At 44.6% G+C, this 18,882-nt stretch overlaps 1 protein-coding gene across 1 annotated transcript in view; it reads left to right on the forward strand.

Moving 5' to 3' along the window:
• Positions 1-18,882, forward strand: part of LOC308609689 (anosmin-1-like) — a 198,379-nt gene that overhangs the window by 157,498 nt on the left and 21,999 nt on the right. Inside the window, exons 7-8 of the mRNA XM_081223401.1 lie at positions 8,403-8,608; positions 11,292-11,436. Coding sequence (XP_081079527.1) covers positions 8,403-8,608; positions 11,292-11,436 — 351 coding nt within the window. The remainder of the gene's footprint in view (positions 1-8,402; positions 8,609-11,291; positions 11,437-18,882) is intronic.

Here is an 18,882-nt window from a genome sequence, read left to right on the forward strand (position 1 = left end):
CTGAAAATAAAAGCAAAATTAAATAGGACGATAAAAAAATGTGGTAAAATGGGCGTCATTTAGTTTAGGTCTGCTGCCTGGTACTCATCCTGATTCTCACAGAAAAGCCAAAATTCTTGTCTTTCTCTTCTTTAGGGTTACTTTTAAATGCAAAATTACTAGTCTGTGGTTTGCCGGAATAGATTTGTTACTCAGTTAATTCCCCCCCCCCTTTTTTTTTTTTGCGGTACGCGGGCCTCTCACTGCTGTGGCCTCTCCCGTTGTGGAGCACAGGCTCTGGACGCACAGGCTCAGCGGCCATGGCCCACGGGCCCAGCCGCTCCGCAGCATGTGGGATCTTCCCGGACTGGGGCACGAACCTGTGTCCCCTGCATCAGCAGGTGGACTCTCAACCACTGCGCCCCCAGGGAAGCCCTCCCTTTAACTCTTACATCTCCCTATAACTTAATCCTAACCCCTTAGAATACCTATTTTCTATAAGAAAATTCTGAGTTGCTCATAGATTGGTAAGTCAGTTTCAGGCTTTTTCTTTTCCAGGTGAATACTGTTTCTGGATATTTTTATTGCTAACCCCTGCCAACCCTCCTCCCCAAGGTTGAGGTGATTTCTGTATTTACTTATTTAAATGCTCTATACTGTCTTTCTCCCTGGTACTTGAGAAGGAAAGTTGGCTACAACCTTAAAAACTAGAATTACAGATAATTTAATAGACTAATGTATAATGTCCCTTTCTACTTTTTGTCTCTTAATGGAGAAAATGGAAATGGTAACCCTTCCACATGGTGAATTGCCTTCCTAGGCTACTCCTGGGATGAAGCGCTCGCTTTTCTGGGCACCAAGCCTGCCAGACCCTAGGGTCTTGGAAACTTTTCCATCCCGTGGCGTGGGGAGTGAACCCTAGGAAGCATCGGGAGACAGGTGTAGATACGTGTGGAATCACAGGGGCGTTTGCACGTGGGACTCCTGACGCGGGAGATGACCTGCCAGGGACATGATCCCCAGACGCCCATGCAAGTTAAGGCTCCGCATGGAAGCAGTTTACAGAGGCAAGGATCCAGGACACTGGGTGGGCAGGGGCGGGGGTGAGAGGGGAAGGTGACCGGGAAGGGAAGGCGGAACACAAAGGCGCGTTCTCACGCTAGTTGCCACTGTGGGCAGCGCTTCGCCCTCTGGGGAACTGGGGCGTTGCAGGCGGGCTGCTCCGGGGTGTCTGTGTCCTGCACACGCACAGAGCCAGCTCTGGGTGCAGACAGAGGCGCGGGCGTTTACAAGCGGAGCGGACGTGCCCGGAAATAGCACAGGACAGGGGACGGGTGACACCCCGAGAGCCTCTGCTGTCTGCCTCTTGGTTTACTCAGTATCTGCAAGATTCCCGTTACAGACGTGTCTACTGTAGTTTGAATTATGGTTTAAAACAAAGATACAAAGAGTTTGATGGACGCAATTCGGTGAGATCATGAAAGGAGTCCCCCCCACCCCGTGTTCCCGAATGTGGGACAGACGTAATAGTAAGTGGAGACAGACAGGCCTTCCCAGGCTCGCTTTCTTCCCTCCCCCGTCTGCCGTCACCCTTCCCAACATCAGATCCGTTTCACACTGTCGTCCGCTGCTTTGACGAAGACGCCCCTGACTGCTAACCCACAGAGCGCCCCAAGGTGGCAGGCATCAATGTAGAGTGACGCTTTTGCCAGCAGAAAACATACTTTGGTATACACTGGTCTCTAACATTTTCTCGATCGTGTTGATATTTATGGACGGGGCAAAAAATGTGCATATACTGCGTGCTTGGTATTGGAAGTATATGTTACTAGTACTACTTCCTGTTACAAGGGACTGCTTACAAGTTGACTGAATTTGGGAAATAAAGTGCTACCGAGACTTCTGTGTGTCGACATCAGCAGTGAAAGCAGGTAGACGGACAGTTTCGCGCATTATATTAACCAAAACCCAGATTCATTTTTTTGCATGTTGCCAAAAGCAGGCAAACATTTGTTTGGATGTTTGAGATTAGTCAGTATCCATTTAACACTGAATTAATGTGCTTTTAAGAGATCTTATAAAGACAAATTTTAAAATCCACCTTCCATTGTCATTAACCTAATACGTCTTCCAATGTACATAATACAGTTATTATATTCACTTCCTTCCAAATTCAGAGTTTTCCATCCATCTTTTCCCCCTTATTTCCCCATGTGTACAGGATACATTAAAAAGGAGAAGAAAAGCAGACAACATTGTTTTCACAGCGTACAAGTATCACACGGGATGTTATTCCACGCGTACACTACAGAGTGTTAGGAAAGCGAGAACAGACTCCACTGTGGTCATAAAGTTCCCTGTTGCTCCACGGGGACCCATGACTTTCTGCACAGCTGCTCTGTGTGCCATTTCCACTGGATAACACTGTGCTGAGCACATGTCCTGAAGCTATTTAATAGCTGGAAATTCGCCTGCCGTGCAGCTTCTGCAGCTTCTCTAAGCTGTTGTGTGTCTAGATACTGCAGGGGGATTTCTTCCTTCTCCTTCCCTTTCCCTTTCCCTTCCATTTCCCTTCCCTTTCTTTCTTTCTTTCCTTTCTTTCTTGTCTTTCTGTCTTTTCTTTTTTTTTTGTTAATGAGGGAAGTAAAATTATTCCAACTGCTGTGTCTGGAAAGAAAAAACAGTTTAAATACCAGAACTAACCTACTCATTAGCTGGAGAACGTGTGACTGGTTGTATCATTGCTTTGAAAATCTAACTGCCCTTGATCACCGCCCCACACCTAAGAGGCAGTCCTCTGATGCATTTCACATGGGAAGTCTGTTCCCTGGACATCCTTTGAGGAACTCAAATAAGTAATAAAATGAACATTCATGCTCTTCAAGCATATCTTGTTCCTCTCTCTGTGTCTATGTATATATACGTACATATATATATATCCCTTCATGATTGTGTATTATAAAGGTCTCTCTTTTTACTGAAGTAGAGTTGATTTACAATATTGTGTTAGTTTCAGGGGTACAGCAAAGTGACTCAGTTATAAGTATATATGTTTTCAGATTATTTTCTCTTGTAGGTCATCACAACATATTGAGTTTAGCTCCCCGTGCTGCACAGTAGGTCCTGCTGTTTATCTGTTTCTATATAGCAGTGTGTATCTGCTAGTCCCAGGCTCCTGATTTATCCCTTCACGCCTTTCTCCTTTGGTACCCGTGAGTTTGTTTTCTGTCTGTGAGGCTGTCTCTGTTTTGTCGATGGACTCATTTGTGCCACATTTTCGATTCCACATGTACGTGGTATCCTGTGATGCCTGCCTTCCTCTGTCCGACTGACTTCACTGAGTACGACCGTCTAAAGGTCTCTCTCTTCGCTGCCACTGGCACCCCACTCTGCTGTTGTGCTCACACGCGCGGCTGGGTCTCCGTGTTTAACCAACAGGATCGTCTGGACACGTGGAGGCGCCTGCCTCACAGTCAGTGCTGGGCTTTCCCCTGGGATGACAGGAAGGGCCCCTTTCCCATGAGAGTTCACATCAGTGTGAGAACAGGCCTGCCTTTCTCCAGGGGTGACAAGTGATTTCATTTGGCACTTTACCCGTGGTAGGCGTAAAGCTGTTCCCCCGTGCCTGTTACTTTGTCACAAAAGGGTCAGAGATGAAACCGTAAATCTATCTGCTGAAACCCAAAGGTTCCATGTCCCTTTGCCAAAAGCACTACCTATGATCGTTCATAGAAGGAACTATTTTTCTCCAAGGCTGAAGTTGGTTATTCCTGCTAAACATTGAATATATCTTTGCCCTGGAAATCATGCAAGCTGTAAAAGGAGCTAATACGGGCTTCCTATTACGTTTATCTTTGAAAGTGTCCTTGCTGTCTGCTTTGTGAGTTGTGTTTCTGCAGATAATTGGGAAGGTGGCAAAGAGGGAGTGGATGAAGCAGAAAGAGAAGTGAGGTGGGGGAGAAAAGCTCTCATTTAAGCTTCAGAGGGAGGGGTCCAGGGGGCTCTGGTCTTTTGATGGGCCTCTGGCCTTCTCCCCCTGCACTCTTGAACTAGTGAATTAAACTCTCTGATCCTCAGTTTCCTCATCTGCAAAATGGGAACAAAATGCCAACATTAAAAAAACAAAGTACAACCATAGGCATATAAAATTGGAAATAAGCTGTGTTTATGTCCAGTTCCAAGAGACTAAAGGGTGTCATTGCTTTGGAAAGACGCTAGCTCAGGGGTTGACAGTCCATGGCCTGTGGTCCCTATTTGGCCTGCCGCCTGTTTCTGCAGATAGCGTTTCACTAGCACAGAGCCGTGCTCATTCGTTTCCGTATTATCTGCAGCTCGTTTCAAGCTACAACAGCAGAGTGGATTCGTTGCAACAGAGACTGTCTGGTCTGCAAAGCCTTGAGAGTCACTGTCTGCCCCTTTACAGAAAAAGGCTTTCAGTCCCTGTGCTAGACTGTAATGGGCACTTTCCCCAGCAAACGGCTTCACATGTTGACTTTCTGTAGAGACGGTGGCCCATCGTTATGATGATGATGATGATGATGATGTTGATGACACATAACAGATGTAGAGGTGTGGCCTCAAACCCCTCTTTCCCCCCTTATTGTCATCCTCATGCCTGGCTCTGCCATCGTTACGTGAATGACCTCGGGCAGGTCACTTTACCTATCCAACCCTTAAGATTGTTTTTAAAAAAAGGTCATATAAATAAGTTATAAAATCCCTTAGGGCTTTATCATAATGTGGAGTTGCTCTATGCATGTAATTTTTCCCACAAGCTTCCAACTGCATTTCAGTGTTTTAATAGAATTAAAACATTACGTAAACTGACAGAAAAGATTTTGTGTATTTCCACAAAGTGAATATACTTGATTTCACACCGCAGGGAAGCATTTCACAAGGCAGTGAATAACAGCAATCTGGGAATTTGTTGGGCCTGAATGAAATCCTTCAGGTTAGACAACCAGGACAGACTGTCTCATCTGATTCGTCTTCAGTGACTAGACAGATAAATGAGTAGCTCGTTTACAGAGGGTAATTGGGGCGATAAACAGATAACCTCTGCTATTCCCCTTTGGCTTCAAAATTTTAAAAAGTGGTTATTTGGGGGGAGAAAGAGATTGGGGGTGTCTCATGTTGGTAATGGGAGTAGGCCACCTGGGTATTGTGAGTACTCAAACGGGCCTTACTTTTAAGAAAATGTGAAGCAAATATTACTAATTCATTTATTGGAAAGCACTGCTTCCTAATGCCATTGTCATAAGTTATGTTGTTTCATATTTTATCATGTGTCATAATAAACTAGATGATGTTATTCTGAATTATGATCACATCTAAGGTATGAGAAATTTTTCCAGGGCAGTAAGAAATGATATCGTGAATGAAGTAGATTAAGGAAATGATGAAATACCAAATACTAGTTGCCTTCCTTAAACCTGGAATTTCTTTAGAAAAGGAGATGATTTGGGGCTTTTCCTATGAACCTAGACTCTCTGGAAAATTCACATAACTACTTATTTTCAGCATGTAGACATCCAGGTGCATCACTGAAAACATGAATGGCTGTAATTATCTTTACACACTGTGATTTTTCTCTTGCTTTGAAGTGACGATGAGCTTGCCAACCAGCTTTCTGTAAGAAAGGTCTGCAGTAACCTGCTGTAGGTTAAGGGCTGAGTCATACCGCAGAGGTTGATCTTAAGGGCGTTGGAGAAAGCAAAGCAGGAGAAAATCACGGTGGAACTCTGCTGGTGCGCGGAGGAAATCACATGTAACCGTTTTGAATAGGGTGACATCTGGTCGACCTGCAGTAGGTAAAGACTCTCGGGGCGGGGGGCGGGTAGGGAGGGAGGCGTTTAGGCTAAACCGGTGGAAAAGCTTCAGTAGCTCCTGGTTCTCATCTGCATGTAATCAGATGGGAACCAGTGTGGCCAGGGCAGCAGGCTCAGGTGGGGACAGGAGAGGAGGTTTGGGAGGTTATGTGTGGTAAGAACGCACAGGACTTTGGGGAGGCTGCCAGCACTTGGACTCTAAGTGAGAGTGGAGGCCATCAAGAGCTTCCAAGCTGAGGAGCCTCAGCTTGGGTCGTAAAGAACCACCAGCTGCCGCACTGAGAAAGGCTCGGAGGCCTTTGCCGTCGTCAGGGAGCAAAGACAAAGGCTTGGCACACGGTGTTCTTCTGGTGGAAACAGTAAGATTCCAGATTTTTAAAAATTTATCTATTTGTTTATTTATTTTTGGCTGTGTTGGGTCTTCGTTGCTGTGCGTGGGCTTTCTCCAGTTGCGGCAGCGGGGACTACTCTTCGTTGCGGTGCGCGGGCTTCTCACCACGGTGGCTTCTCTTGTTGCGGAGCACGGGCTCTAGGCGCATGGGCTCAAGCTGCTCCGTGGCATGTGGGATCCTCCAGGTGCAGGGCTCGAACCCGTGTCCCCTGCATTGGCAGGCAGAGTCTTAACCACTGTGCCACCAGGGAAGGCCCTCCAGATAGATTTTTGAAGGTACTGTTAGCTCAAGGAATGAAAGCAGAAGAAGTATACGACCTCGAGGTTTGGGGCGGGAGCAGCAGGAGAGAGGAATTTGTGTTTCCTGAGACGGGGCGTCTGTGGTGGGCAGCAGGGGCTGGGAGGGACGGGGACTTTGGTCTTGGGCACATTCCTTTCAGGCTGCCTCTGGGACCTCCAAGCGTAGCTGACGCAAAGACCCTTTAGTACGTGGATCCAAGTTCAGGGGCAAAGTCTGTATTGAAGCCATACCTTTGAGAGTTATCAGCTCAAAGACTTTTTAAAGCCGTGACTGGTGAGGTCTCTAGAGATTGGGTGTAGATGCCGAGAGGCCCCCGAGTTCAGAGGCCGGATGCCCCCCCGCTTAGCCACGGTGGGATGGGGAGGTCAGGAGGGGGAGGCCGAGGAGGGACACGGGACCAGAGGGACAGCCAGTGGGGAGCAGAGGCAGGCGGAGAGCACGATGCAAGGTGAAAGCGGTGAGGCGTGTGGCGCCTCCGTCGGGGTGACCAGAGCGGGGCTCCCAGGGGCTCCGCAGAACCTGCAGAGGGAGGAAGGCCATGCCTCCTGAGCCCGTGATAACAGGACCCAGCACTTCCCTCCTCGCGGGAGCCAAGGGCTGTTTACACCTTTGCTTGGCCGCCACCAGCTGCAGGACTGTTCAGCTTCTGACCTGTGGATCATCTCCTTCAGAGTAGCGTGTGTGCTTTACATAAAAGTGTGTATTTTACATAAAACATGAATATATATTTAACGTGAGTATATCGATGGGCCACACCTGTGCTCACTGAATCGGCATGCCTCAGTACAAGTCTCGGGCGCTCCCAGAGGGTTCCCCACGGTGACTGTTTGAGAACCGCCTTGGTCAAGCATGTCAGGTAGTGTGCTTTGGATGAGCCATTAGCCTAGGAAAGCAACTACAAAGCTTTTAAAAATGACACAGCCCAGCACACCTCCAAAACTTACCTATCTTACAGAAAAGCAACAGATTTTTAAAAAATAATTCATGTTTCCATCATCCCTGAAACACAAACCATCCCAAGAGTAAAAACCATGGGTATTTTCCCCAGTCTTCTTCATTTATAGGGAGTTAGATATAGCGTCTTTGCCCCTTTGATGCAGATGGTATTATAATTAAAATTATTGACAGCATTTTCCCGGGCAGGCATCTTAAAACAAAACCATCTGTAAATCATCTGTGGTGAGTGGCATCTATACTTGCTCAATTTGGGGCAAAAAATGAAGGAAAGACCCTCAGCTTTACAGGTACTTGTCATCTTCATGTATATATTTCAAATGGAGGCTTGTAGAGAAATCACTCCAGAACCTAATCTCTCTCTTGACAGCTGAGACGGTTTTGGCTTATGCGACAAACTAGAAATGGTGAAATTATAAAAATGTTACCCGTCTGTCATCCACTTTGTAATGTGGATAAAAAATAAATGGTTTGTTTTTGCTGATGTTTTCATGTCACTCTTAACTTCTGATTCAAGGATCTAAAGCTCCAGGACCACTCGGATGAAAACAGTTACTTGAATGAGCTGGTCCTAGATTTCTGTCTTGTCTTTTCAGAATTTTCAAAGGCATTTCAACCTTGCTGACCTATTTAATGCCAACCAACCTAAATGGAATTTGACCGTGTTTTACAGAACTTTATCAATTTCGGGACAGTGAAAATTTGGCTGGGTTGTCGTGGTGTGGAAATGCCTAGATTACAGATATGGCCCAAACACACTGATCTTACTGTTCTATATAGGCTGTATTTCAATTTGAGGCTTAAGAAGGGGACCTTCCTTAGTGCTTGTCTTCAGCTATTCTCCATATCAAGGCCAGTCTTCCTGCATCGACCCTGTAGTCATTCCATGTCCAGAGGCGATGCTTTTGTGATCATCCTGGGCCCTTGTGTCTTTCTCCTGGGATTTCAGATCCATCTGCACCACCGGCCCCAGCCAACCTCCGGCTTGCAAACTCCACCATCAACAGTGACGGAAGCTTGACTGTGACGATCATTTGGGATCTCCCCGAGGAACCAGACATCCCAGTGCATCACTACAAAGTCTTCTGGAGCTGGACGGTCAGCAGCAAGTCACTTGTGCCCACGAAGAAGAAGAGGAGAAAGACCACGGGTGGGGTGAGTGAGAACTAGGGGAAAGAGGCCCATGTCCTCGCAGTGGTGTTTGAACTCAGGCACCTGGTCTGAGAGTGGCCTCTGCTGAGCCACAAAGAGGGACGCATGAGGGTTCCCATCCCTCCCCTTTGAACGAGGAAGTTCAGAAAACAGAGGACGACGCCAGCCGTTTAGCCGTGCACATGTTAGGTGACAGCGGTTGAATTTAGTCTGTCGACTTACTCATATCCAAATGGCTGGCACCACTCCAGAAATCACAGGAACAAAAATGTCTCCATCTTAACCTGTCTAGCCATTGAAAACGAGACAATTCAAAATGTCCTTGACATTTAGGTCTCTTTTTTTCTAAAGAGATCCTTGTAAACTGAAGAGTAAACGTTCATGGCTTTATCTGTTGTGTATGGTAAGGTGCTCCCATCTATAATCTAATCAGTGGGACAGCAAACAGTTTAGAAAATGCATGTTGGACAATATGCTTTTCTTATTGATTAAAAGACCTTGGAACGGCTTATTTTCCACATGCCAAGAAATAAAATCTTCACTGAACCGTTTTATGCGATGAGACCTCTGTAACACTGAACATTTTGCATCATATGAAATGCTTAATGCATAGAAATGAGTGTTCGGTGTCCTTTTAGTACACATTCCTTTATCTTGTTGTTATAAAACTTAACACCTTTTCCCCTAATTCATAAGGTTGAATTCCATAAATAAATGTTTGCAAGTGCTTTAGAAGGACACCAAGACTTTTTTTTTTTTTTTGCACTGAAGATTCCAATATCTGTGCCATTGAGAATTATAAAACATATCTCCAGAGGTCCATATCACTGATGTTTAGCTGTGATACTGTTTTGGTTTTATTTTCAAGAAACTTTCTGACAGTTCCAGCTTTTATTTCGTAGGACTTTGTGCAACAAGTGACCATTGGTAATGTGTGCTTATCTCACAGAAAGTGCTGAAAGAGATAAACTTGTTCAAGCACAGGGGTGGAAAGCAAAAAGTGATGCGATGAAATGCTGACAGACCCCTGCCCCTGCCATGCCCTTAATAACCAAACAGCATCAAGGATTAGTAGGGAGGTTTGCAATTTATTTCCAGTATACGTCAATTCGATACATAAAAAATGAACTGCAAATTTAATTATAATTGTTAACAGGCCCAGAGTAGCCTTAATCACAGGTCACTGTCTTACGGGTGACATGTTTTTTTGGATCCACAAGAGGCGTGCTGTAGGTCATGTGACTCATTAAAGTTCTCAGTATTAAAATTTGACCAACTGAGAATTAGGATCAGGAAGTGGAAACATATAGAAGAACATGAGAAATTGTGAAATTTTCTTCTTGGGGATCAATGTCTTTTCCTTTCCTAAGAGTCCATCCTAATATCCGTGAAAACTAAGAGGAGTGGGGATTTTCAAGGAAATGCTCTTTCGAAAGTGAATTTTATTTTACTTGTTTGAAGATAATAGTTTAGGAAGAGTGACGCAGAACATAACAAGAAACCCTAACTCAAAAAAATTGGGAATTGGTAGTTCATAGACATACTGTAGGTAAAAGGCAGAAAGGACACGAAGATGCACGGTTCATACCACAGTGGGTGTGGCTGAGAGGCGGCCCAGCCTCCCCTGGGAACAGGGACCACGGTCCACAGCCTGCCTCTCAGCCTCCACTTGTGAAGTGCAGTCCTTTCAGCCATCCAGAGCCGACCTGCTGCAAGGTGGCCGAGTTCTGATAACCGATCCCTCAAAAGCCTGAATCATGTAAGGGTGCCAAGCTATTAATTTACAGGGAGCGTTGTGCTCAAGGGTCTGAAATGCCCGTGGAAATCATGTTCTCTCCCTGAAAAGAGATCTCACGTGACCCAAAATGATGCGGAGAATTCCGACAGGTCACTGTGGTATTTAAACAAGGGACCGGCTTATGTGATTCAGTATTTGACAATTTCAAGATGACGATACCTTCATGTAGCACAATGCACGCATACAGCTGGCCTACTCTTTGCGGGGAAGCACGTGCTACTTACTGACTGCCTGATGTCTGGTGTCGCGTTAGTGATGGACACATTTTTCCCTTCATCGGTGTTCATACCACCAATTAGACCATTTAGGGCCATGTGGTATCACATGTACTATATTTTGATGAATGTTTGAATTCTAAGACAATGACCTTCTTTCTCTTAATTCCGAGTACTTGTAAGGGACTTTATTATGATACCTGCAAGCCATAAAAAAGTGCTTTAAGCATTTTGTCAGGTTGATTTTTCTTACAACTTTTCGTGGAAGTTTACTCATAGAAGATTTAGGATAAAATCAGAGAAATACAGGGAATGCCAATTCATAATCTTTCCAGATGTGTGCTAACACGAGCCTTTATAGCTCTCTTCTCTCTGTAAGGAGGGAGGGGACATAATTATTCATTTTCTTGCTCCCGGAAAGCATCCAATGATGGGATTAGGAATACAATTTCAAAAAAAAACCTGTTTGTGCTTTTTGTATGCCATTTATTTAGATCCACGGTAAAAGTGGATTTTCAGATGCTGAAGATGTAGAACGATCTGTGATCTTAGATAGTCCGGGCAGACCTCAGAGAGGAGCTGCTGTGCTTCACGGGGACACAGCAGCTGGGCAGGGAGGCGGAGAGGCAGGGAGGCTTGTAACGGAGTCTGTGTGTGTTCCCTCCACCTGCAGTCTCAGAATTCTGTGACCCTGGAGCCACTGCAGCCTGACTGCGACTACACAGTGGAACTGCAGGCTGTCACCTACTGGGGCCAGACACGCCTCAAGAGCACCAAGGTCTCCCTGCAGTTCACGTCCACACACGCCGTCCACAGCAGTAAGTGCTTCGAGTTCCTTTTTCTTATTTGCGGTCTTTACATGGAGAATCTTCATACCCGTGTACACGTAAATATGTCCTTTGAACTATGATGTGTACAAATTTTACCTTTGAGTCTTTCTTAGGATTTTTATCCGTTTTATGTGCAATATTTTGGCGACATAATGGAAATTTAAGAAGAAAGGGTGTCTCATTCAAACAGATGTTTATACTTCCATGATTTGGGGTCCTTATGCATATGCGTACTTGTTTTTAAGGAGGGTCTGCACAGTTAAACTGTTAGAAACTGTTGCTTCCCTCCTAAAAATGCGACATGCCCCCGCCCCCCTTTTTTTTCTACTGGTTTTACACAGTGGTCACAATTACTGCAGAAGGCTACCTAATTCTCCACTGGGGGCAGCGACCAAATCATTCCCATACCCGCTTCCTGTTGCCAGTGGTTCTAAACTAGTCTGTTTGCCATGAACTGAGCAAAGCAAGAGGAGAGTCTTAGGAGACACTCATCTCTGAGCTGGAAACTGCGTTACGTGGTGTTTCCGGCTTTGCTCAGAGGTGGGGACTGGTGAGAAGAGCTGTGGGGAAGCTCCTGGCCAGGGATCTGGGGACGGGCAGATAGAAGGCGAGCCCGAGAGAGGCCGCTAGGGGTCTCCGCGGGTGCTGCTTCCCCAGGCTCGCAGGGTCCCGTGGGATCTGCCTTTCATCCTGGCACGGGGCCTGGTCAGACACGGAAGGTGTGACAAGCTTGTTGAATTTAGGAAAGGCAAGGCTGGCTCCGCACTGTTGCAGGGATTGCCCATAAGTATCTTCTACCACCTGGGAAACAACAGGGTCTGAATGAGCAGGTCCATTTGAAATGACGCTTTCAAAATAGTTCTAGAAACAGAGCTTCCTACCTACTTGAGAAATAGTCCTTTTGGAGATTAAATGGATTTGAAAAGTCTACTATTTCTATGTTTAAGTTTACATACAGTACAACTTTTACATAAAAATTCTCATGGAAACATTTCTATGTGTTTAGTAACTTCACTGATTTTTTTATCAATATTTTTTATTGAAGCCGAGTTGATTTGCAATGTTAATTTCTGCTGTACCACAAAGTGAGTCAGTTATGTGCACACACATACACACACACACACATATATATATATTCTTTTCCATATGGGTTATCCCAGGAGATTGAATATAGTTCCCTGTGCTCTACAGTAGGACCTTGTTGTTTATCCATTCTCTATATAATAGTTTGTATCTGTTAATCCCAGACTCCCACTCCATCCCTCCCTCTTGGCAACCACAACTGTGGTCTCTATGTCCGTGATTCTGTTTGTTTCATAATAGGTTCATCTGTGTCATATTTTAGGTTCCACATGTAAGTGATATCGTATGGTATTTGTCTTTCTCTGACTTACTACACTTACTATGATAATCTCTAGGTCCACCCATGTTGCTGCAAATGGCATTATTTCATTCTTTTTGATGGCTGAGTAACATTCCATTGTATATATGTACCACATCTTCTTTTTATCCATTCCTCTGTCGATGGGCATTTCGGTTGTTTCCATGTCTTGGCTGTGCTGTGACTGTGCTGCTATGAACATAGGGGTGCATGTATCTTTTTTTGGATCTGTAAAATTTTTATTTTACATTGGAGTATAGTTGATTAACAGTGTTGTGTTAGTTTCAGGTGTACAGCAAAGTGATTTTGTTATATATATACCCGTATCTATTCTTTTTCAAGTTCTTTTCCCATTTAGGTTATTACAGACTATTGAGCAGAGTTCCCTGCACTATACAGTAGGTCCTTGTTGGTTAAAACCACCGTTACACAATTCAGTTTTAACAGCATTAATTTGTGTGCCTAATTTCAGCTTGACTGTCCTTAGGGAGGTCCAATCTGACAATTTGTAAATAGGCCCAGTATGTCCATTATATGATTATGAATCAATTTCAAGAGTAATTTTAGAGTCAGATTTAGTGATATCTATGATAACACTTATGGAGTACGTGGCATGTTAAAGGCAAGATATATGCATGAGAGCTTTCAGCTGAGCGGAAGAATGAGGCACAAGTCAATACTAGTGTTATAGGTGTGATGAAACAGGGCCAGAAAATCCTTATATGCATTGGACAATATATACCACACGTGTAGGGTCTCAATAGCTTTGTTGCTTGAAGTCATTTTTTCTTTAGCCTGGTTGCACATTACGGTCAACTAGAGAGTTGTTTGTAAAAATGTTAGTGGTAAGGCACCATGCCCAGAGATTATAATTCAGTGGTGGCAGGAGGTGGGAGGGTTGGGGGAAGATGCCTCTCAATTTCTTTTTCTTTTCTTTTTTTAATTCTACTGAAGTATAGTTGGTTTACAATATTGTGTGTTTAATTTCTGGTGTCCAGCAAAGTGACTCAGTGATACATATATATTCTTTTTCATGTTCTTTCCCATTATGCTTTATCACAGGATATTGAATATAGTTCCCTGTACTGTAGGGTAGGACCTTGTTGTTTATCCATCTTATATATACTAGTTTGCATCTGCTAACCCCAAACTCCCAATTCCTCCTTCCCCCACCCTCCTTCCCCCTGGCAACCACAAGTCTGTTCTCTATGTCTGTGAGTCTGTTTTTGTTTCGTAGATAGGTTCATGTGAGTCATATTTTAGATTCTACATACAGCTGATATCACTTGGTATTTCTCTTTCTGACTTACTTCACTTAGTATGATCATCTCTAGGTTCATCCATGTTGCTGCAAGTAGCATTATTTCATTCCTTTTTATGGCTGAGTAGTATTCCACTGTATATATGCACCACATCTTCTTTATCCATTCATCTGTTGAGGGACATTTAGGTTGCTTCCCTGTCTTGTCTATTGTAAATAGTGCTGCTATGAATATAGGGGTGCAGGTATCTTTTTGAATTACAGTTCTGTCTGGATATATGCCGAGGAGTGGGATTGCTGGATAATATGGCAACTCTATTTTTAGTTTTCCGAGGAACCTCCATACTGTTTTGCATAGTGGCTGCAACTTACATTTGCACCATTCATTGATTTCTTTAATGCAGTCCTCCATTCATTCATCAAACTGTGTCTAATGATGGGAATAATTACTACCTTATACCATTATACACTGTATTATAGTATAAAGATATGTACACTGTAGGATATATACTATATAGACTGTACATTATATAGTATATGTGTACCATGTATTTATATATGTATGTGTGTTCATGTATATACACACATGCCTACATATACATGTGCAAACACACTCATACACACACATTACTGCAGCACTAGACACATTTCCATCTCTGCCTTCAAAGCGCCTACTGTTGAATTTGGGAGATAAACATGTCAGCATGATTACACAAAGACCAGTCCGTTGCACACAGGGCTGCAGGGAAACGTGGCGCAGACGGACAGACATGGCGGTGGGGACCAAGAGCACAGCACTCCTCCTGGGTCCTGAAGAATGGGTGCTCCGGGGGACACAGGGCACAGAGTGTCACCCCACACAAGCGCAGAGTTGGAAGAGAGCATCGTTTGTGCAGAGAATCAGCTTGGGGGTGGGGAGTGGAGGGGGGGCAGTTCCCTCCCTGGGAGACCTCAGTGACTCCCGTGGGTGTCATAACCATCCACGTGCGAAGGCCACCCTGTGTCTCCCGCCTGATGCTCCCTGAAAGCCGAGGTATGTGTTCAGCTGCCTGCTCAGCACCTCCACTGGGATGGCTAACAGGTACTTCGAGTGTAACATCCCCAACACCAAGCTCTTCACTTCCCTCTCACACCTGTTCCTCTCCCAGGCTCTCCTGCCCCCAGAGTTCCCACCGTTCCCCCTTTTGTTCAAGCCATCCATGGAGGTCATTCGTCATGCTTTGCTTTTCTTTCTCTCCAGAAATCCAGTCCATTAGAAAGTCCTTCTGACTCTAATTTCAGATTCTGGGTGGGATCTGTCCAATTTTGCCCGTGTTCAGCCCATTGTCACCTTTCTTATAAAATAATCTCCTAATTAATATTTGTTTCCACTCTTTCTTAAATATCCATTTTGTAGATAGCTGCCAAAATATTCTTTAGGAAATATTAACCATATCTCCTGAGTTGCACTCTCAAGACTGTCACCTACATCTTCTCTTTGCAGGTCTCCACAGGTCTCATCCTTTATTGCTTTCCCATGTTTTCCTCCCCAAATGTCTTGTCAAACCAAAATCCTTTAAACTTCTGCTTCCCCTAAGACCCTTTTTTTTTTTTTCTATTGGTGATGGGGATTTCCTCTATTGTGTAAAATAAGTTTGCGTTTTAGTCTCCTGGCTTTTCCAGTAAACCACATTCCTTCCCCATTAGAGACTGGTATGGGATTGCAAACGCCCATAATTTAACATGTGTTTCTGCCCACAACCAAGAACGAGGTGAGGAAAACCCAGCCTCGGCTTGCCATTGTTGAAGTCACGTCATCGAGAATCTGTTCACGGTCCAGCCCACAGACACAATTGTTACACACTCTGGGTCTCCAGAGCACATCTAGGGCTTTCTCCCTCTTCCCGGGGCATCTCCCCACACACCCCTGGTGAGATCCTCTCTAATTAGCCCCCCTCCCTTCCTCTCAGGTATGATTAGAAACCCTTCTCTCTCCCTTTAAGCCATACGGCATCACATAGACTGAATTCTTCCCTCTCAGTGAGCCACTCAGATCCCCCCCCAGATACAAACACATCTGTCCTTCACCCCTATCTTCCCCTGTCCTGTGGACTCTCCGGTGGAAGTGTCCTTCCTGTTGCACACGACAGATTCCAGTCTGGGGGGTCTAGACCCACCCCTTGGAAAGTACATCCGCTCAACTAAGGTCTCATGTAGGTCGGAGAACAGGGACTGTCCGCCTGTGTGCCCACAGCAGCCGTCAGAGCCCACGTGCTCCAGAAGCCTAGGCGTGGCCTGTAGCACTGCTTCAGGAGCTCCTGTGGCAGCAAAACCGGTCAGGTGTTCCCGCTCTTACCTGCGCACGCAACCCACTCCTGTTCCCGCAAGACGCTGGTGCTGAGCGTTACGGCCACTTTCTAATCATCCTGTACAGTGAGGTAACGTTTTACCTGACCAATAAAGAGATGTGACGGTTAACCTACCAAAGGCCACTTTATGCTATAGGGTTAACTGGTGCCTGTCATGCGGATTCAGAAAAAGAAAGAAAGAAGTGGTAGGCAAGGGGCCTGTCATAATGCATATTATTTGGGTGTCAGCGTAGCCGACAGAAGAGACTGGTTTTACAAAGGATGAGGCAGGATATAGCTGAGTATGTGTCACGATGTTCTTTATAACCCAACGTGGATATATAATCTCATAAACACTAGTATATGACTTTTACAAGAACACTATATATTTCATCCTGAAGCAACTAAAAGTAAGGAATAATGACAACTTTATAGTATAGGCAAGGGAACTTATATTTTATAGGAATGAGTGTAGTAAATGTCAGCGTATAAATTTCTTTTTGACTTACAGTCTTCCAGCTCTGCGGGCTGCTAGGTGTTGCAATGATAAATATTTCGACGCAAGCAAAGCCTGAATGTGCATACAGTTTTATAAAAGGGTCCCTTGAAGGAGGAAGGACATAATACTATCTTTAATGGAAATGTAGCTTGCTTTTTTGCACGCGGGAGGAGTATTTCCAGGGTTGACAGATTCCAAATGTTCTTCCTAGTTGCCTCATGCAACTGGAGTATACTTCCAGCTCTCCAAAATAAAACTGGAGTGGAGAGAAAACACTCTGAATCTCTCATGCTGAAAAGGTGATGGGAGTTTTGACATCTGGAGAAATAGCATAGTCACTCAGTTCTTTTAACTTTTAGGACTGTTAAAGAGTATACATAAAGCCAACCTCATACCTCTTCAGAATGTGAAGGAATTTTATTCCATTTTTGTTTCCTGCTTGAAGTGGAGGACACACTCCGAGTCAAGGACGTGCTCCCCGGACGGAAGTATCATGTCTGTCCCCACAGGGGGGTGGGGCATGTCCATGTGTGTCTCTGCTGGAAATATTCAATAAAGCAGCAAAGATTCAATCTTGAGATATATATATATATATATATATATATAATATATATTCTTATATTTATTATATATATATAAATATATATATATATTCATACGTTCTTACGTCTGTAATGAGAAGTGAATGCTTCCATGGCATATAAAAGACAGCAGAAAGACAGAAATCACAGAGAGATGAAACACGGTTCTCTAAGCTGTCTTGGTAGTCTGCTGGCGACTTCTTCCCATCCCAGGTTCTTAAAGGAATTAGAAGCATAAATGGGCGGGTGAAAATCTGAAGCCTTTAATTCTTTAAAAGAAAAATGCTTTAGGCGTTAGCAGCAGGATCCTTTAACCGCCTGGTGGTGTCAAGAAAGGGATGCGTTTGGGGGCGGAGCCTTGTGAGGGCTCCAGCTGCGCTGGCATCTGCAGGCTGGGAAGCAGCGCCTCCTGCTATCTGGTCTCGGCACATTCCTGGCCCCCAGAACGCTTGGAATTTCCTAAGTGAGGAGGAGCGATAAAGGCATCTTCTGGGATGTGAGAGAGGTGACTGGGGGGAGCGGCTGAGCATGGGGGTGACCACAGAGGAACCAAGGAGTGACTGGAAGCCTGGAAGGTTCAGTCTCCCGTTCCCACCTCCACCTGCGAGCTGAGGACGGAGATCAGTCATCAGTGGCTAGTCATTTAATCAGCACGCCCGTGTGATGACGCCTCTGTAAAAATCCAAAAAGACGGGGTTCAGAGAGCTTCCAGGGTGGTGAACACATGCTGGGGGAGTGACTCCCTTAGACCCTCAGAGGTGGAAGCTCCGCCCCCTTTCCCACACCCTGCCGCGTGCATCTCTTCCAGCTGCCTGTTGCTGACTTACAGCCTCCTTTTCCCACTTACTTTCCATATATCTAAATCAAATTTTATGCTTAGACATTATTAACTTTGAAGATAGATGTTCTTGTTTACATGAGCTAAATATGAGCTTACATGGCAAGCAATATCGATGTGAACATTTCTATACAAGGTCTTCTACGTTATAGATCCTCATCCCTAGAACGGTCTTGTTTGTTACCGTTGTCTGTGGTTTTGTGTTTCTTTTTTTAAATCGAAGTATAGTTGATTTACAATGTTTTGTTAGTTTCAGGTATACAGCACAGTGATTCAGTTATACACATGCACATATTCTTGTTCAGGTTATTTTCCATTATAGGTTATTACAAAATATTGAGTATAGTTCCCACTGCTATACGGCAGGCCCTTGTTGGTTATCTCTTTTATATAGAGTAGTGTGTATATTATAATCTCAAACTCCTAATTTATCCCTCCGCTTCCCCCTTTTCCCTGTGGTAACCATAAGGTTATTTTCTATGTCTGTGAGTCTGTTTCTGTTTCATAGATAAGTTCATTTCTGTCATATTTTAGATTCCACAGGTAA

The sequence above is a fragment of the Mesoplodon bidens genome, assembly GCF_964165515.1.
Source record: "Mesoplodon bidens genome assembly, chromosome: Y".
Classification (NCBI taxonomy): domain Eukaryota; kingdom Metazoa; phylum Chordata; class Mammalia; order Artiodactyla; family Ziphiidae; genus Mesoplodon; species Mesoplodon bidens.